The following is a 21360-nucleotide window of genomic DNA, read 5'->3' on the forward strand; positions in this document are numbered from 1 at the left end:
ACAAAAAAGAAAAACAAGGGATTGTTCTATTTTAAATTAAATGTATATATATATATATTTTTTATATATATGTTATCTCTCACAATATTACTATGTATAATACTTTTTCATCTATACTGGTATAATTACCTGGTCCGGATCACAGTATTAATATTTTGCTATTTGTAGTAGTGAACTTACGCTGAGCCATATCTCTCCTAATTTCAGCAAGGAGCTGTGGCTGTCTCCTGTGTAGGTCGCTCCTGTTCCACTGAAGGTGCAGTATGTAGAGCCAGCTGCCCATTATGCAATGCAAATATTGCCTGGTGGCCTATATGCCGCATTGTGGAAATATTGGGGTGCAGGACTGAAAAAACGTCTTAAATGGAGCTTTGTATGGGAGAAGCTCGCCGACCACCCATTTGCAAGTAACTGAGGCCTTGCAGCATTCTCCTCAATGATTGGCTTGCATGAAAAGTGTGGTTGTTGGTACATAAGCCACTCTTCCCTTCAGCACCATATCTAAAATGGCTGATATGCTATTATTTATAGCCGTTTATCTATACTGGAGTACTTATTATATTACCTTTGATGATGATAGTGTACCATACTGAAGGCATAAGGTGTACCTATGCAACAAATGGCAGGAAAATAACGCTAATATATACCCATTCACACTCTATATAAAGCAGAAGAGAAGGAGTTTGTATTTTAATTTTTGACACTTGTCATACATTCCTTTAGTGTTTATGACACTAAATACTCCAATCATATCCCAGCATGAGGATGAAATTCCTGGGCCCAGCCAAGAAACCACAAAGCGGTTCTTGATCAATTTTATAATCCATGAAGTGGAGCTGCTAGTGCAGCTCATGGTGATTAAGCTGCACCACACTAGGAGATCACAGAGCAGGTAACACTATGGCTGCTAAGAACAGTATCAGTAATAAAAAAGAGGTGAGTAACCTAACATGCTGTGAAGATACTGGGTTTTTCTGGCCCAATTCTACCCACTTCACTCTGGCTGGCCACCCACGGGTGCCTTCCTATGCCAGGGAAGCCTACCCAGTACCTTCTAAGGTTCTTATTAGTCACTCAGGCAAATGCAGTTAAAAAACTACAACAGTACATTTATTGTAATAAAAACAACACAAACTAAATGAATGCCATTCAGGTTCACCACATCATCTGTCCCTTATCTCACTAGCTTAAGGAGTTACAGTTACCTGGTTGTCCTTATTTGCAGAATCCAAAGCCCATGGATCTGTCTCAACTGTATCTTTAGTTGCTGGTAGAGAACGGCAACTCTAAACCAGTACCTTCCAGGATCCTATCCACATAATGAACATCACCTCCCCCCTGGAGTGGCTCCTTATATATAGGATCTAATTTCCAAAGTGCTTTCCCCTTCATGGGCAAATCCCTGGGGCTCTCCTTGTTAAACAATGGTGAGTGCTGGACTAGGGGGTTTGGAGAGGGGAGTGGAGATGAGCTGTACTTCCACAGAAACTCCCCTGCTAGATGCCATGCCTGGTCTAGTCTTGTGAGAGCAATGGACACTAATTAGTCTTGCCCCTCACCAGTATCTTGCAACCTGATCCCTACATATAACCCCCGTGGCTTCCCTTTAAGAACAATGAATAACAACCTCACTGCCACATTAGCAATATACCATAAACAAAATACATATTTACAATGAGCTACAATGTCCCCTTATCCACATATAATTAGACACTGCAGTTGTACTCTGTTGAGCTGGGGAACAAAAGCAAGGGCTATAAAAAGAACATGCTATAATACACATTTTGTGAGAAATGAGGAACAGACTGGTTAAGGCGTTATCAAACTCATTTCATCACACATGCACAATATTCAAAAAATAAATGGTCATCTTTCATTAGTTTTCAGTGTACAATGTCACCTAAAGCTGGGTACACACTACAGAAATTTCGACCAACTTTTTATGCCGAGCGATTTTACATGCGATCGATGGTCCGATCGCTCGGTCCATGGACTGCATACACACTAGCCTTGTTTAGGACGATAAAGGGAAGAGCGGACGTCCCTTTAGCGACTTTTTACAGCCATGTTGTCGTGAGCAATGATTTTAATTTCGTACACACTGCAGCGACATTTGCGGAAAATGTAACGAGATACCAAATACATTAGCATAAAGGGGCAGAGCTTTAGCTATAGTTAACACCCAAAGCTGCATAAAAAGAGAAGGCAACACTGTCTCTTCATTCATTAATATAAAATAGAAGTTTAGTAACATACATAAAATTTTGAAAAACATTAAACTGCTAAAGTGCAATGCAATGAATATTCCCTAATAATAAAATCCTTTCGTATGTAATGGAATGCTCTATTCTCGGTGTGCATCATCGCTGATTGGTCCACAGCAGAAACGAACGCCCATGTCTGAGTGTATAAAATGACAGAGGAACCTGTTTGGCGCCGAGGAGCGTCAGAAGATGGCGAGTGAGCAAGTGTCAGTGGGTGTTAAGGTTGAGGAGAAGGTGTCAGTGGGGTTTGCGGGTGAGGAGAAGGTGTCAGTGGGGGTTGCAGCTATGGAGACGGAGACAGAGTCAGAGATGGTGCTGGAAGGGCCAAAAAATGTTGGAAAAGTTAAGGTGGAGAATGGAGATACTCAAGAAGAGCAAAGAGTAAATCCAATGAGCCCAAGAGAGGTGGAGATGATGGTCAAAGTACTGGACTGGGACGACAACGACATTAAAAAAGGTCAGTAGCATGTGTAGTATACCTGTTAGAAGGACTTTATTTCATTCTAGTGTCACATAAAGCAATGTAAACTAATTTGTAACCTAATTTTTTTATGTCATAACATAGAATTAACGGTGAGAAGGCCTGTTTAGATACCACTGATACCACTAATGTTACACCTGTTATCAAACAAGAAATAATTGAAAAAGAAAAATATACTGAAGAAGTTCTACACGAAGGTATTTCAGTAAACATGTATAGACAGCTAAATGCTTTGGGCACATACCTGTACCGTTATAATAACCAAAATGGCGCCTGTTTTCCAGAATGTATGGAGGTTAAGCCCGCTATTATTGCGATTTCGCCACAGGGACCAAAATATAAACTGATCTCGAGCAGTGTGCAAGGTGAGAAAATGAGAGTATTTATGTCGTTGAATATAAATTACAGATATAGAAGTTAAGTGGTAAACATTTTTTTATTTCCTTGTATCGTAGATAAAGAAATCAAACGGAATAGAAACCCAAGCGACATCAAGACCTGTTCTGCCACAAACCAGTAGCACCTTTAAAAATACTAAATACTAAAAAAAATACTCTGCAGTACTCTGCGCTCTGATTGGTATGGGCGCGCTCACTTCTCATGCGGATCTTTCAGACAGCTGTGTGTGTAAAAAATTTTGTACCTTTTTCCTGCAATAAAAATGTTGCATGAACACTGTGTGGTTTATTCTGGGTACTTCACAATTATAAGTTAATAAAGGTTAATATAACTTTAATAGGTTATAAAGGTTAAAGTTTATAAAGAGTAAATATGAATACATTGCCAATTGCCAACATAGACGCAAAGGTTAATAACACACGTGCTTTATACAAGTGTAATGGTCTGCAGCCAGACATGTGCAATATACATCGATACAAAACACAGTGATGTGCGGATTCAAAACTACGTGGGACTGGGACAGACATCAAAAAATTTACATACACACGCCCCCCAGGTCGAGGAAGTATTTGAGGATTGTCGTGGATCGTTCGGAAGTTTATACACACTGCACAACGGAAACGAGATTGGAACGAAAATATTAAATGTACGACCAACCAAATGAGGCGACAATCGTCCATTTGGGCAGACTTTCGACCATCGTGTCACTGCGCACACTGACCCGATTCGGCTGATTATTGGACGAAAACCGTCGCGTGACACGTAGACTTAAGATGACAAAGTTCTGCACTGAAGCTAGAAATCAAATTTGTTCCCTCACAGATATTGTTATTCCTCAATTACCAGAGCCCGAAATCTTGATCTCAGTGGCCCACACAGGCCCGGCGCTCCCATTAGGCAAGGTTAGGCACTTGCCTAGGGCTCTGGAGGGCGCCACAGAATTCTAAAATACTTTAAAACTGTGCGGCGACCGCTGACCATACCTGTCACGGCCGCCGCACAGCATTCAGATGCACGGGGAGGGGGGGAAGAGGCTATTTTGTCACCACCGCCGCCTCTCTGCTCCGTCTCCTCCCCTCCACTTACTAGTGTCAGTGAGTGGAGGGGAGGAGATGGAGCAGAGAGGCGGCGATTTTTGCGGGGGGGGGGGGGGGGCGCTTTTTTAAAAATGCCTAGGGCGCCGTGGACCCTAGCACCCGCCTGTAGGGGTCCTAACCCCTTGACACTCACATAAGGGATATATGGCACTTGGTATAATTAGAAGATGGAGCGTATAAAAATATCTTGAATATCTTGAAATAAGAACATTCAAATATAAATGCATTACTCAGGCAGCATTCTGCTGCCTGAGAATGCTGCCTGAGTAATGCATTTATATTTGAATGTTCTTATTTATCTCTATGTGTCTAATAGGTATTGCTGGGAGATGGGATCTGCACATGCGCGGATGCCCCTCTTCCGGTTTTGAGTGCGCATGCGCAAAATGGCGCTAGACACTATATATAGAAATGCTGTTTTGGACTGTTATATCTGTGTTTGCTCCTGATGAAGTCTGTTGTACAGACGAAACGCGTTGAGTTACTGCTATTACTACCATTGCTGATCAGATAGGCTCACCATCTGCTTCTGGATGTGTAAGTTACTACTGTTTTTATTAAACTTGAATTTTTTGGATACTACATCTGTGTACTTCTGTGTATTGAGGTAACCTATGGGATAACCTAAGGTGGCTGAAGATTGAATACATTCTCACAGTCTACGGGATATCCTGCAGATAAGCCATTAAACAATTGGCTTCTGGTACGCATACATCTTCATTGGTGTGACCTGTTTATACCTTTTTGAACATCATCTGGCTGTGTGTGATTTTCTATCCTATGAGCTATATATATCTATTTTAGATCCTGTTGATACCCACATGGTGGGAAGCTCTGGCTCACTCATTTCTGGTGGTTTGGTTCCTTTTTTGGATTTTTCACTTGGCTCCATAACTTGCCATACTACACTATTGTGCGCCTCCTTTTATTTACTTTTAGATATATATATATATATATATATATATATATATATATATATATATATATATATAATTATAAGGGTACAGTCGTGCCCTTATATTAAGGCTGCATATAATAAATGGCATTCTGCAATGTTAAATCTGTGAGAGGGGGGGCATGGTGTTTGAGGGGCTACATTTTAAAAGGTATTAAAGCCATTAAGCTAAAATTTGGCATGCGAATGGAGAACCGAGGTGCCGCATGCCAAATTTCAGAAAAAAAGAATAAAAAATGACAAATTAGGAATAATCTAAAATCTTGCAGTTTATTTTCCATTTCCTGTTTTGCAAAAGTCACCATTTTTCTGGGTTTTTTGGGAGAGCGTAACTCAGTGTACAGGAGGTTGTAAGACTTGGGGCTAGATTTAATAAGCTGCTGGTTTGAAAAAGTGGGGATGTTGCCTATAGCAACCAATCAGATTCTAGCTTTCATTTATTTAGTGCTTTCTCCAAAATGACAGCTAGAATCTGATTGGTTGCTATAGACAACTACCCCACTTTTTCAAACCCGCATCTTAGTAAATCTAGCCCTCGGGGTCTGTTTTGTTAGAAAGCTATTAGGGCTGAGGAGTGCCTTTGACGGTTTAAAATTTTGAGAAAGTTGCAGTTTTTTTTACAATTTGGTAAAATATGCCCCATTTTAAAGCTAAGGGATTTCACGGAATTTCATAACGTTGCGCATGTCAGATAGAGGTGTGTTCTGGGTGTACCCAGAATGGCTTCACTTGCGAGTACAAATATGGCTGACCCCTCTGGCTAAGGAATTTCCTTCTGTTTGCTGGAGAAATTAGCCATATTTGCGGGATACAAGGAGGATGGCTGGTGTTTTGGGCTTTCGGGGGACACACACTACCATTTTTAGCCCTGGAACCGCACTCATTATAAAGATTAATGGGTCCGTGAGGTGCCACAGGCGATTGTTACAGAGCCCATTTTAATCTACCCACCTCTCAGTTACGTCAGTTAATTTATTCACTGCACTAAACTGGGGGCGGGAGATTTGAAACTGTGCTGTTGCTGGAGCTGGAGATATTGGATTTATGCTGTAGCGCTCAGGAGCTGACAACAGATGCATTAATAGTAGTGTTGTTCTTACTGTACATACATATATATCTGCCTTGGACCTGAGTAACTCTACATACTACCAAACACCAAACATCGCCCCACTTAATAGATCCCCCTCGTCCTAGAAAAAGCCCCTCTCTATAGACTGCAGCCTGTGTCAGTGTCATTCATAGGGAATGACACCTATATGTTTGCGATCCCAATCCCCCCTCCCCCAGCAGTGTGTTTGCGATCCCGATCCCCCTTCTCACCCCAGCAGTGTTTTTGCGATTCCGATCCCACCTACTCCCTCCCCCCTGCAGTGTGTTTGCGATCCTGGACCCTCCCTCCCCCCTGCAGTGTGTTTGCGATCCTGACCCCTCCCTTCCCCCAGCAGTGTGTTTGCGATCCCTCCCCCCACAACTGTGTTTGCAATCCTGATCCCCCCTCCCTCCCCACTGCAGTGTGTTTGCGATTCCGATCCTCCCTCCCTCCCCACAGCAGTGTGTTTGCAATTTGTCCCCCCTCCCCCCAGCAGTGTGTTTGCGATCCCTATCCCCCCTCCCTCCCCATAGCAGTGTGTTTGCAATCCTGATTCCCCCCCCATAGCAGTGTGTTTGCGACCCCCACCTCCATCCCCCCAGCAGTGTGTTTGCGATCCCGATCCCATCCTTCATCAGTGTGTTTGCTATCTCGATCCTCCTCCCCCGAGCAGTGTGTTTGTGATCCTGACCCTCCCTCCCAGCAGTGTGGTTGAGATCGCAGTGTCTAAGTGTTACATAGATGTAATAATTCGCTGTATGTATGGTGGCTTTGCCTTTTTAACTTCTTTTTTTACCTTTTTGGCTCCCTTAGCCCAAAGCAAGAGTGAGAAGTGGAACTATGAGTTCCTCATTCATTCCAGTGAGAGTTCTGAGTGAGGCAGAAGTAAGTAAAGAAGAGAGAAGTCAGCAGAGAAGTGATTGTGATTGGGAATGTTCTAAGAGAGAAAAGTGGGGAAGCAGAAAAAGGAAAAGAAATGAGTGAGAGAGAAGAAATCTTCAGGAGGATAGGTAAGAGCAACAGGGGGGAAGGTGAGGGGGTATGTTGTTATAACGTAAGGGGAGGGTATGTTGTTATAATGTGTGAGGAAGGGGGGTTATGTTGTTATAAAATGTGTGGGGGGTATGTTGTTATAACCTGTGAGGGGGGGTATGTTGTTATAATGTGTGCGGGGGTATGTTGCTATAATGTGTGAGGGGGAGTATGTTGTTATAATGTGTGAGGGGGGATATGTTGTTATAATGTGTGAAGGGGGGTATGTAGTTATAACGTGTGAGGGGGTATGTTGTTATAACGTGTGAGGGGGGATATGTTGTTATAACGTGTGAGGGGGGGGTATTTTGTTAGAAAATGTGTTGGAGGGTATGTTGTTATAATGTTGTGAGGGAGGGTATGTTGTCATAATATTGTGAGGGAGGGGGGGTAAGTTATATCGTTGTGAGGGAGAGGGGGATATTGTGTTATAACGTGCAAGAGATGGGAGAGGTATGTTAACAGAACGTGAGAGGGGGGGTATGTTAACATAATTTGGGTGGGAGGTAGCCTATTAATTTAGTGGTGGAATGTAGATGGGGTAATTAATGGGTACTGTTTTATTTGTGGGATGATGGTGGGGCTATTTAATTTAACAGTGCGGTCTATTCGTTTAAGGTGAGGTGGCAGGACCTTTAATATAATTATTGTTGGTTTGGGGCTATTAAATGAATGTGGGGCTGAGTTTGGGGAAGAGAGCTATTTATTATATGTGAACATGAATTATTTGATGCCCGAAATGGTTTTAGGAAATGGTTATATTTATGGGTGGGGTATGACATATCGATGCCAAGTACCCCGATGAGCGATGACGACTGTTCTTGAAAGCGACTTCAACCAATCACGATGAAGCAAGAAGTCGGCTCTACTTCATGACGTCAGTGGCCAAGGCGGCTGTAATATTGCTGCTGTTAAGGGGGTAATGTAAGTATGCGCCCACATACAATGTAGAAGGCTACTGTCGCCTTGGTCAGTGATGTCATGAAGTGGAGCCGGCTTCTTGCTTGATTGGGATTGGATGTAGTCGCTTTGAAGAGTAGTCGTCATCACTGATCGTCGGGAAGGAGCCCTTCGGAGTCATCATGTCGGGGTAGTCGGCATCGATATGCTGACTACCACTGATATTTATAAAATGTAAATGCTATTTATTTATTGCTGGGGCTGTTTGGAGGGAGGGAAATAGGGTTATTTATTAATTCGGAATAATTTTAATTTAATGTTGGGGCTGGCTGGAGGGAAATAGGTCTATTTATCAAATGTGAGTACTATTATTTTAATGTTGGGCTGGAAGGAGGCTTAATTATTAAAAGTGGGTGTTATTGATTTAAACTGGGGCAGGTTGAAGTTTTCTAAATTTCATGTACCCATTTTTTTACGAATAGGTCACTCAACATTCCAAGATTCAGACAAGCAGCAACTGAGTTAAAGACAGGAAGGAGGGACATGATCATCTCACTAGCTGGTTGCTGGAGGCCATGAAGCTGCAGAAATTGTAGACTTTGTCTCTCATCATCTGTACGTTCACCTGTCTGCTGGTCAGGGTCATTGTCTTTGATACCCTAGAGTTGGACTACAAGATGAGAGAGAAAGAGAAACGTAAAGCAAAGAAGATCTGCCTCAAAGGAAAGTATAACATAACAAACGAGGACTACAGGCAGCTGGAGTTTGTCATTATGCAGTCTGAGACTCATTGGGCTGGGGGCCAGTGAAAATTTTGTGGCTCCAGTTATTTTGACATCACTGTCATTACCACAATAGGTAAGTGCCATTTGGAGTGGTACATATGTGCTGCACACCACCACTGCCTGCCAGAACATACATACATACATGCTGCACACCACCACTGTCTGGCAGAACATACATGCATATATGCTGCACCTCACCACTGTCTGGCAGAACATACATACTGTGACAGCTGCCTCCCGAGATACTCTGCTGCAGGGAGCAACAGTTACATGTGGTTTGGTGTATGTGTGGGACATAAGGTCCTACACATGAGAGAGGGCCTCCATAAATGTATTAGCTAGAAGCCAGACGGCTAGGATTTTATTTGTGTTTTGTTCCTATTTTCAAGCTGGTGAATAAACTGACTGTGGCTGTTATTCAGAAACTTCTGGACTCGTGTGTCTTACTGCTGCTGTTCACCCAGGAGATGATACCTGTTCCCCTGATTATATTACAATACATGCTGCACCCAACCAATGCCTTCCAGAACATACATACATGCTGCACCCAACCATTGCCTTCCAGGACATACATGCTGCACCTAACCACTGCCTTTCAGAACATACATATCTACATGCTGCACCCCACCACTGCCTGCCAGAACATACATACATACATATATACAGGCTACACCTAACCACTGCCTGGCAGAACATGCGTACATACACACTATACCATAACACTGCCTGCCAGAAAATATATATTGCACACCACCACTGCCTGACAGAGCATACATTTATACATACTGCACCCCACCAATGTCAGACACAACTTACATACATACATGCTGTACTCCACCACTGCCTGCCAGAACATACATACATGCTGCACTCAACCACTGTCTTCCAGGACATACATGCTGCACCTAACCACTGCCTGCCAGAACATACATACATACAGGCAGCACCTAACCACTACTTGGCAGAACATACATACTTCACACCATCTGTGACTGACAGAGCATACAGTTATACATACTGCACCCCACCAATGTGTGTCAGAACTTACATACATGCTGTACCCCACCACTGCCTGTCAGAACATACATAAATGTTGCACCCCACCACTGCCTGCCAGATCATACTTACATGCTGCACCCCACCACTGGCTGTCAGAACATACATGCATGCTGCACCCCTCCACTGGCTGTCAGAACATATATACATGCTGCACCCCACCAATGCCTACCAGAACATACATACTTACTGCACCCATGACTGTCTGCCAGAACATACATACAAACAGGCTGCACCACTCATTGTAGCACAGGTCTGGCAAAACCGTGGCTCTCCAGGTGTGTTTGTTTGTTCAATGGTGCAAACAATGGAGTAACAGACAGTGGAGTGAAATATGGTCAGGTGACTCATTCTTCAGGTGATCTGTTTTCAGAATGTTATCAGCAAATATCTAACAGAAGGTTTATTGACTAACCACAAAATGTATTTATTAGCCTTTATTTATATAGCTTCATCATATTAGACAATGCTTTACAGAGAATATTTAATCATTCACATCAGGAAAATGGAGCACCCAAATAGTGCCGTTGGTTGGAAGTGAACCCATGAAACCAGTGCTGTGAAGCAGCAGTGCTAACAACTATACCATGCAGTACACTTAGTTTTACATAAATCAATAAATAGGTGTATTCCCACTTTCCATTTTTAGGAATTGTCCATGTAAAATGAGGATGGGACTACTTTTACAGTATTGTGGGTACACATGAAAATGTGTAAAAAATTCCATCTTCATTAATTTAAATGTTTACATTTTACTATAAATGCACTTCCTCGTGGGAGGACCAGGCGTCCCCGAGCTTAATAGCGAAATTTGGGCCTGGTGATGCCACTCTTTCCTCCTGGGTCACATACAGAGTGGAGTGCAGATGAGTACCTTCAAGGTACATGAGATGTACCTTGAAGGTACAGAAGTCACTGCATTCAAAGTATATAGCATGGCTTCCGACTATTGGCACCTTCAGAGCAACTGTTTTTTTTTTTTGCAGGACAAGAGGCTCTGTGGTCACCTATTAACCAAAGAAAACCCCCGTAACTTGCTCTCCACATCTTAAATCTCATTTAAATATCTTGTACTGCAAAAGCAAATACTTGTTGCGGAATTTTGGGAGAATACGAGGCACAAAAGAGTGCCCAGCCTCCATGGAACTAATAACATCCCAATCTACTAAACGACTCCTATCAGAAGGTGTAAACTTTTGCACCCCTCATATCTACACCACCATCTTTATATGTAGATTCATACCCTTTCCATGTAAATGGGTGTATTTACTCTGAAGAAGGCACATGGTATCGCAAATCAGTATGTGTGCTGAAAAGGCACATTTGTTACATCTTCATAAATGACCTAAACTATCTCCAAATTCATAAATGCAGTCATTGCTTTTTTTAAGATGATATTTAAAATCAAAATGCCATTTTGCAGTAATTTGGCCAATTAAGCAGCAGGTCTACCTGGCATCTACCAGACATGGGTATAGCTCAGCAACATGCACATCAAAAACAGGTCTCAATAAGAAACATCTAAATTTTAATGGTTGTTTAATTGACAGTAACTTACTCTAGTAACTATATTTGTTCACGTCCAGTGTAAGACAATTATAATGAAAATCATGCTGATTGTTTTGTATCTGAAATAAGTGTGCTTAACCACAACCTCTACACTACTGTTAGCTATCCCATACTTACTCAGCTAAAAAATAGAGCAATGGACATGAAAGAGGAGTTGTATGCTGACACTACTTCCTTTCCGATCAAATAACAAGCTAGCCAGAGTTACCCAGGATAAGCTTTAACATATGGTGACTGCTGATTTTATGTAAAAAAACTCCATAAATGTGATCCTTCCAATTGGCAAAACATATCTAAAATGACTTTAGATAATTAGCTAAAATGAGTAAAATAAAAGGTGCCATGTAATATACATGTACTGTATAAAAAAGAGTGAGTGATAATAATAATAATAATAATAATAATAATAATAATAATAATAATAATTAATAATAATAATAATAATAATAATAATAATAATAATAATAATAATAGTAATAATAATAGCAAATATTTAAACACCTTCAATTATCTAAGAAAATATTACAACAATTGGCATGGATTAAAGGCAGCATGGTGGCTAAATGGTTAGCACTTCTGCCTTACAGCACTGGGGTCATGAGTTCAATTCCCAACCATGGCATTATCTGTGTGGAGTTTGTATGTTCTCTCCCTGTTTGTGTGAGTTTTCCTCCGGGTGCTCAGGTTTACTCCCACACTCCAAAAACATACTGGTAGGTTAACTGGTAGGCTGCTAAGAAATTGACCCTACTCTGTGTGTATTAAGGAATTCAGACTGTAAGCCCCAATGAGACAGGGACTGATGTGAGTGAGTTCTCTGTACAGTGGTGCTATATAAATAAATGAGGATGATGATGAGGTACTTATATGTGTTTTTATGTCCTTAAAGATTACACCCTATTGGCACATCACACCTTTGTGACTTATGTACATATGGAAACTGTGACATTTTATGGGCACAGTGGTTAATCTATATTCAATAAAAATATTCAATGCAGCTTTCTTGTTTGAAACAGGCAAATATAGTATACTGCCCACAAATTACAGTGCTTTTACTTTTTAGCACCATTCCACTACTGGCTGAACAATTTTACTTTTATTTTGTATTTAATCATATTCCCACATTGTGCACTGATGACCACACTTTTTATTACTAACCTCTGTGGTAAATTATGATGCTGTTATCTGCTATACCGAGGCACAGTGCAGTCATGTCATAACAACTTTAAATAGTATGTTTTTATGTTTTATGCAGATCATACACAGAGACACAGGATGTCAATAATACTTTATTTTATTAGGAGCTTAATGAAATCACTACATTTTAAAAACTCAAGAAAATCATTTTAATCTTGCTTGCTTGTGCTGTGCATGGATGTTTACTTGTAGCTCGAGACTCCTATAACTTAGTTGTATAAATGTTTCAGTGGTAACCCTTGGCCAGAGCATCAGCCACAGCACAAAATGCTTTCTCAAAGCAAGCCTGTGTTTCAGGGGTAAAAGCTTCATGCAAGACACGAGCCAAGACAATGATCAGAACTCTTCCAAAACGCTGAAAGAGACACAAATATAATTTTTATCATTATTCATTTAAAAATACCTAGATCATTGCAATAATTGAATATTTTATATTTGTTTAAAGAAACATTGTATTACAATGGTATTAGTGACATTAAATTGAATGATCTTTAGTAATTAAGGTATGATGACTTTGAAATGGATGTGAAAAATTTTTCAAATGCAGTTTGAAAATGAAGGCAAAACATAATGTATTAACTTCAAGTATAGCGTTTATAATAATTTCAAATGAATCGAATGTATCTAATATCTAATTTTATAGTTAATAAATTACCTTGAAGTTGGCTGGATCCACATGCAGCTTTTCAGAGTGATACTGGCTCAGCTTGGCATAATGTCCCTTGAGATTGTCCAGGTGATGTAGGGCTTCTCCAATAGAGCGTACAACCTTTTCACCATGAGCTATGACCTTGGCGTTGTGACAGATGGCTTCAGCAGAGCCCAGGTTACCAAAGTTAGGGAAATATCTTTGAGTCCAGGGGTAGACACAAAGAAGCCTGGTGAGATAAATAAATATATGTATGAAATATTACCAAAGAAGAAATGGATGCGTGAAACTATCCTTAACTATATATGTCACAAGTGGCATATATAATATATTAATGATGATGAAATTATGTGCTGTATGATATGAACATAGGAGAACAGGCTTATATAGAAAGAAATCATGTCACCCAATACATACAAATTAATTATACTAAGGAATTTTATTTTGTTTTTGCTGCTATTTACCTGGAAAGACATTCTCCTCCAACATCCTTGGGATTTATTTGACTCCAGATAGAATTAATGCACTTAATCTCGCTATCTTCCCAGTGGACCATGGTGAGTGCTTTGGTATTTTGTGCTGAGCCTCTGAGAAAAGAATCTGGTGTTTTGCTCCCCTAACCACTTGGTTTAAATAGAGTGTAAATGGCCCTTCCCTTCCCTCTATCTATTGGCTGCAGTGAAACACTTAACTCCACACCTCCTCATACACCTCTGCTCACCCCCCTACCAATGAGTAATTAAATAAAATTTCTATTGCTTAAATGTTTCATTTAAATTTATTTAATAATTAAGTGGAAAATTGAATGACAATGGTTTAAATTATGAAATAGTAAATATATTTCTAAAGAAAATAGGAGTAAAATCAATGATGCATTAATGATACATTATTCGGTTTAATCTTCATTCAACACAGATGCCACACAATTAATTTTTGTTAAAAAAAACAATATTTTAATTTTCTAATAAATAAAACAGAAATCATATATAAGTATATGTATGTTTAAAAAACAAAATAAATGACTGCTAATGTGTTTAATTCACAAGTACAATGTAATATCCTTTACATATATTCAGCATATTTTAAGAATTTAATTTTCTCTGTTACCCCTGCATTCTTGTGACACATTCTGCCTGGTATAGTGGCACGTGTTATCTTCCTTTAACAGCAAATTCATTAATATAAAGGCAGACTGAACAAGTATGACATATAATTAAAAAAGTGGCATTGCATAAACACCTGTGCATTTTATTTGTATAAACAGTGTTTAGTTTTTATTTAATTAGAAACATGTTTGGGTTAAATGTAATTGTATACTATACACTTTAATGTGGATTTTTTAAAATTTATCCTGTGCTATGCTGAGGGATGCGAAGAGGCGGTGGGTTCAAAGTAGCCCCAAAGAGATCTAAGTGGCGGCCAATGGGGCTTCATCTGCTCCAGACTGTAGGCAGTGGAAAGTGTCTGAAACAACACATTCAGCCTGAGAGCGATCAAACGCAGCCAATGCCAATTGCGCAGCCAAGAAGTGCCGCAAGAGGAAGCCACACCGAGGTCTGAGATTGCTCTCAGCAGCCCATGTTATGCAGAACTATGGGTTTCTCCTGGAACCTTAATCTTTGGGTCATTTATTAAGCAGTGGGGTTTTCTGCAAAGGGCAGTTGGGAGGTACAACACTGTCAATAGACAGTAGCAGGCAGTTTACAATATCAGTTTGTTAAATTATTTAAACTAGATACTATAACGCTTTGTATGAGATCTAGATATAAGCAGTGAAATTGAATATGTTTAATATTCGTAACAGGGTTTATAGTTTAATATTGGTCATTAGCAGCTTGCAACTGCCAGGTTCACCAGAAAATGCTCATTTAGATTTGAGTCATATTTTTTTAAATAACATTTAATTTTGGATAAGCATGTTGGCATGTATATATTTATTGGTAGTGCACGTAGGGGAAGCAAACTGTAGATGTTCAGGAAGAGATTATCTTTTCTTCCAGTCAGCTAGACGAAGTGTGGAGATCCCTTGTCAGGGACACCCACAGTTCAGCAAAAATCCCCCCCTCCAGGTCCTCTCCCAACATGGACAATGCAGGAAATTTCCTATTCATATAGTGCTGTGAGTCTTTCTAATATTTATCTATCACTGTTTGCATCTCCCCTTCCTCTTATTTTTGATGAGGGGAGGATGACACCTGTTGGATGCAGCACTGACAGGTGTCAGTTCTTCCAAACTACGTTGACCTTTGTTAGGGAACATCCACAACTGTTAGCTGCGATTTTTTAAACAACAAACCTACCTTTTAATGGACACATAATTTAACTATAGGATATAGTATTATAGTATTCCGGTGCTGCTGAAACCTTGTGGCGCCTTATAAATAAATAATAATAATTTATCTATAATATATGTTTGTTGACTTGTAAAACAGCTGTTTTACTCAACCGATAGTCTATAGCTTAGTACATAATTCAGAGCACACCATGCAAAAGATTAATGATTAGATCTGTTACTCTTTTGTTAGGGCTTTGCCATAAACTCTGACATTTATCTCCAAGTAGTGTACATTGGGTCTAAATATTTTAGATTTATCGCAGGAATATCTTGATTTTAGATATGTACATATGCATTATTTTCAGATGATATTATTTACATGTATTTTATTTGTAAAGCTCCAACATATATGAACATTGGCTACTGTACACGACCCGAGCATGAGACAAACTGAGTGTAGGTCCTGTGTGGAAGAGCCTGTAGCCTGGTACCCACCAGCATCAATTTTCTATTAGAGTTTCTATTGATGGGAAATGGGTCTGAAAATGGAAGTCATTGCGTCCCATGATTCCAATTTCCTGTGTTATGTTTGTCAGCTTTATTTAATTGAGAATACAAAAAACATATTTCTTTTCTTGCAGTGAGGATTTGATGTATAAGCATCATCTCATGTTTTAACATTTTGTTTGCTGTTTGTTATTTAATAGATTTTTTTCAATTTAGGTAAGAAAATGATAAAGTAGTGTATCATATACTTGTATTAAAAATAATAAAATATTGTGCTTAAGAGGAAATGTTAGGGTTATATACAGAGCTGGCCATCTTGCTTACAGTGAAAAGTCTTCTGCAGGTTGTAGTTCCACCAAAAAAGTAAATATTATGTTATTTCAGTAGCCATATGCAAAATTATATTGATAAAGGTTTGCTCCTGTAGTACTATTGGAGCATGGCAACTAAATAGAACCTGAAAACACTATTAATAGGTCACACCATTTGGACCCAGCCAAATTTCATCTTTTTTTTTTTTTTTAAAAATGTCAAAATTTACTTAAAACTATTTAATAAAATAAAACAAAGAAAATGTAAAATAATAGAAAGAAGTTTGTTTCTCCTTAATTATTTCACTTGCAGCAGAGAGTTTGAGATTTCCAACCACCCAAAAAACCTGAAAAACGCCCTTTTTGGTAATATTGATAACATTTTAATGTGCACAGCTGATAAATTATTTGAGCACATGCCAATGTCTGCACACTTTCAGTGAAATATTGCATGTCATGCTGAACATGAAGTGCCAAGAAAAAAAATACTATCTCACCATATAATTTGCTGTGTCAAATTACTATTGACAGATAACATATTTAAAGAGATAAATTATACATTTATTTTGATAGATCCATCTTAACCATCTGTTTTAATAATAGTTAAATTTTCCATATAGAATTGTTGCTTTGTAACGAAGCAAATATAAATTTATAATATCAGCAATAGTAATGCAATAGACTGCTAGATAGATAGATTGATAGATAGATAGATAGAGAGACAGATAGATCGATTGATCGATAGATAGATAGATAGATAGATAGAGAGACAGATAGATCGATTGATCGATAGATAGATAGATAGATAGATAGAGAGACAGATAGATCGATTGATCGATAGATAGATTATAGAAATGTATGAAACGTACAGAAGGAAGTGACAAAACACAGAATGTAGCACACAGCAGAATAAAACAATAAAATGAACAAGTGATTTATTACTGATGCCTGATGCTGAGTTTGATGAATTTTACACCGATAGCACAGAGTTAAAATCCACATCTGCAACTGTGTGAAGATTAAGAGCAGGTCGTATTTGTCAATGAAGATAGCTCATAGAAGCCAGCTTACAGTTGATGTATTATTGTCACTTATGTATTTTAATGTTTCCATACACATGACCTCATTCATTAAGGGACGCTAAACAAAAGTAAGGTGCGTTTTTTTTTTAAACGCACGTACATCGGGCATACGCACATCTGTATTCTACAAGGAACAGATCTGAAGAAACGTCTTTTGTTAAATACATATTCAAACATATGCAGGCAATACACCCCTCGATGAATGCAGTACTAAGTCACTTACATGACGTAGAAACTGGAGCAAGTAACAGTGCGTTTTTATTTGCACCTCTATCTAATTCACCCTAAGATGTATGTTTGTATACAATATGCATTTGTAGTGCCGATTGACAAAGGAATGCACAGGTGTGCAATTCCTTCCTTACATTATCATTGTTATTATCTTAATTTAATACTACCTCTACTTCTTCTGCCTTTGTATGATGTTGTATGTATATTATTTGTTGCTATTGCCTGATATGTACAAAGCATATATGATGCATGATAGAAGCACCGGGAAAGTGATTGATGAGAGGTATATATGTCCCGGGTTTCTGTCCTATGTTTTTTAAAACCACAGGGAGATTGCTTGTGTTTTGGGAAATAGTTTCCCATATATCATTTTGGCTGCAGTAAACACTGCATCTACTGGTACTAGTCAGAAATACCAATGAAACACAGAGAATGATAACCAGAGATTGTGTAGTAATTTGCCCAAAAATATGAGTGAATATATATATAACACCCCAAATACTAGTGCATGTTTGTACTAGATGAAATGAAAGGATAGGCTTATTTGTATTAATCCTTGTTGCTGTAGTACATCAGGTCCTCTCTACATGTCTCCAAAAGGAAGATATGAGAAACCATATGGTGTAGTATTTTTGACAGATTTTTTTAAGGATTTAGTAGATATAAAGTAATGCACTCACAAACTTAGATGAGATTTGTGCTTATCTGAAGTCCTGACATGCATTATATCTGGAAGTAGCTGTTGTGAAGACCCACTTATTTTCTTTCACAGGGTCCACAAGTGTCAACTTTCAATTTCCAGATGCAGTTTACAAATGTAGATGGAAACGCTCACCAGTCAATAATAGCTTGTAGTAGCTTGTTACCTCAGGGTGTTTCATCTTGTTAATGAGTCTTCATCAGGAGGAAAAGTTGCTAGTTGTTTCTCTCAAATGATTAAAATATCCAGAGAGTGCAATTTTCCCATTGTGCGAGTTTTTTTTGTAAATCGCCACCCGTTGGGCCTAGTTTCACATATTAAATTGCTTTGAAATGAATATAATGTGGGTCCGAGTTGTGTTTATGGATTAAGTGTCTGGACACAGAATTGCTCTCAGCTCTTTTTTAATATTCCTATAATGTTCCTGCATCCTCAATTTCAGTGGGCGCTTGGTTTTTGTTAGTATGTAGAGAGCGCTAGGCTCCGTCTCCTCTATTTTGTGCCAAATCCCCGGTGATCTAGGAGGAAATGGAGCAGTAGCTTCACAACCGTGCTGCACTACTGCACATGTGCGAACGGCGAAACTGGAAGTTGGCACCTCAGAGTTTCAGTGTAAAGAGAAAGACGCAGCAGAGAAGCTGCATACCTGATATAGTGCATTAAGTCCCTCAGACACCTTATAAAGTGACCCAGAGGCTCCCTACACTAAATGGAAGAGCCACTGACCACAGCATCATACTGCACGGACTTGCAGCAGAGTAGTAATCTGCATCTGCATAAGAGTGTATCTAAACATATCAGTGTATGTAAGGGCCCGTATCCACATGTACACAAGAGTATATACTGCATATTGCCGGATTGTGTGCTGTACCTCAAAGTATAACAACTGTGAGTAGCTGCATCTATCTACTATTGTTATCAAGTTCAATAAACAACAACCTGTTTAAGTTCAAAAGCAGATGTGGCTTCACATCTGCATTAACACCGCTGACATCTGGAATAACATCCAAAGGTATAACCAACAGTTTTTCTCACGTATTTGTAGCAGCAGATACACTCCAATAGATATATAATGGGTGGTGTTTGACAACTCATCGACTGTTTGATTTTGAACTTCTTACTATTGTTGAAGCCATAAAAATGTTATCAGAACATACAAATGTATAAATATTGCAATGGTTGCATTTAATAAAACCTTTATAATCTAGAAAGATATTGTTAGTTTTATACCTTCAGTAAGTATGCTGGGGCCAGGGTGTCTTTCAAATTTCTGTTTTTTTTCTAAAAAGATTTTCGGTTTTGTCTGAAGAATATTCATCAAAATTGGATCCAGTTTGAAATTGTTCCAATGTTTTGCTATTATGGGCCTTATTCTATTCTCACAACAATTACACTGTATTATAAACGGGATACTTTCTTCTGTCTTTTCTTTCTAGAAATGTTTCAATAAAGAATTTCTGTTAACCCCTTCAAACTTATTAATTGCTCCTATGATTAATTCTTCCTGATAGACTCTGTTTCTAAAACGGTCCACATCAACTGAACGTTTTTCTTTACATTGGGTCTCCTCACTACAGTTTCTTTTTTACGCTGCTATATAAAACTAGCTGCGGCTACTTGTACCGAGGCACTGGACTGGTGTGCTTTAACTTAACTGCTGCCTGGGAAGTGCTGCCATTTACCCCAGGAGACGGCACCCCTAACCTGATCTTAACACACATTTATTGCAAACACATAACTTTTTAAAAACTATTTTTTTTAAATTACATTTAAATAACCAAATCAACATAAAATGTTATACTGAAAATAATACCTTTTTTTTTATACTGTCTGATTATAATGTCTGTGTTGCGATATACTGTGATTATAATGACTGCGCTGCCATATACTGTGGGATTATGATGACTGTTCTGCCATATACTGTGTGATTATAATGGTTGTTGTGCCATATACTATGTGATTATAATGTCTGTGCTGCCATATACTGTGATTATAATGACTGCGCTGCCATATACTGTGGGATTATGGCGACTTTGCTATCATATACTGTGTGATTATAATGGTTGTTGTGCCATATACCATGTGATTATAATGGTTGTGCTGCCATATACTATGTGATTATAATGTCTGTGCTGCCATATACTATGTGATTATAATGACTGTGCTGCCATATACTGTGTGTTTATAATGACTGTGCTGCCATATACTGTGTGATTATAATGGCTGTGCTGCCATATGCTGTGTGATTATAACGGTTGTGCTGCCATATACTGTGTCATTATAATGGCTGTGCTTCCATATACTGCGTGATTATAATGGTTGTGCTGCCATATACTGTATGAGGAAAGGAAAATATTATTACTCAGACAAACTGTACCTGGTTTCTCTCACTAATATGGGGCAAGTTACTATACTTTTTATCCATGGTCCCCTCACACAGACGTCATTATGATAGTAAATGTGTTGTAGTTGATGCCCAGTCAAAAGGGACAAATGTATTTCATATATTCATTTATGTTACAATTGTGCATTTATTATGGTACAAATGTTCATTAGAGCACATTTTCTTTGCAAAAATTAAACACACATTTTTTGTAAATCTATAACTTTTTTAAAATTAATTTTTAAATTAAATTTAAATAACCAAATCAACGTGAAATTTTAGACTGAAAATAATATATATTTTTTTTTTTTTAAAAAAGAAAACAGTAAAACTTTGTGGTGTGTTCTTGATTTATATATGTGCTAGTGGTATTTATTCAGCACCTGGAAAAATAACA

General features: G+C 38.8%; 1 protein-coding gene across 1 annotated transcript; it reads right to left on the reverse strand.

Annotated features, from left to right (window-relative positions):
* Window positions 1-12904: 12904 nt before the first annotated feature.
* LOC142097757 (hemoglobin subunit beta-2-like) lies at window positions 12905-14085 on the reverse strand. Its single transcript, XM_075179866.1, has 3 exons — window positions 13939-14085; window positions 13481-13703; window positions 12905-13180 (listed from the first exon to the last, which is right to left on the reverse strand). Exons 1-3 carry the CDS (start codon window positions 14028-14030, stop codon window positions 13052-13054), a joined length of 444 nt encoding a protein of 147 aa, XP_075035967.1. The 5' UTR covers window positions 14031-14085; the 3' UTR covers window positions 12905-13051.
* Window positions 14086-21360: the final 7275 nt, after the last annotated feature.

The sequence above is a fragment of the Mixophyes fleayi genome, chromosome 7 (assembly GCF_038048845.1).
Source record: "Mixophyes fleayi isolate aMixFle1 chromosome 7, aMixFle1.hap1, whole genome shotgun sequence".
Lineage (NCBI taxonomy): Eukaryota > Metazoa > Chordata > Amphibia > Anura > Limnodynastidae > Mixophyes > Mixophyes fleayi.

What these genes read in the sequence shown, in the direction of transcription:
- LOC142097757 (XM_075179866.1), bottom strand. Translation starts at nt 14,030, where the DNA reads ATGGTCCACTGGGAAGATAGCGAGATTAAGTGCATTAATTCTATCTGG. An exon ending in GGAGGAGAATGTCTTTCCAG is followed by an intron (nt 13,704 to 13,938) that starts GTAAATAGCAGC and finishes TTATCTCACCAG; the next exon opens with GCTTCTTTGTGTCTACCCCT. An exon ending in TGGATCCAGCCAACTTCAAG is followed by an intron (nt 13,181 to 13,480) that starts GTAATTTATTAA and finishes TGTCTCTTTCAG; the next exon opens with CGTTTTGGAAGAGTTCTGAT.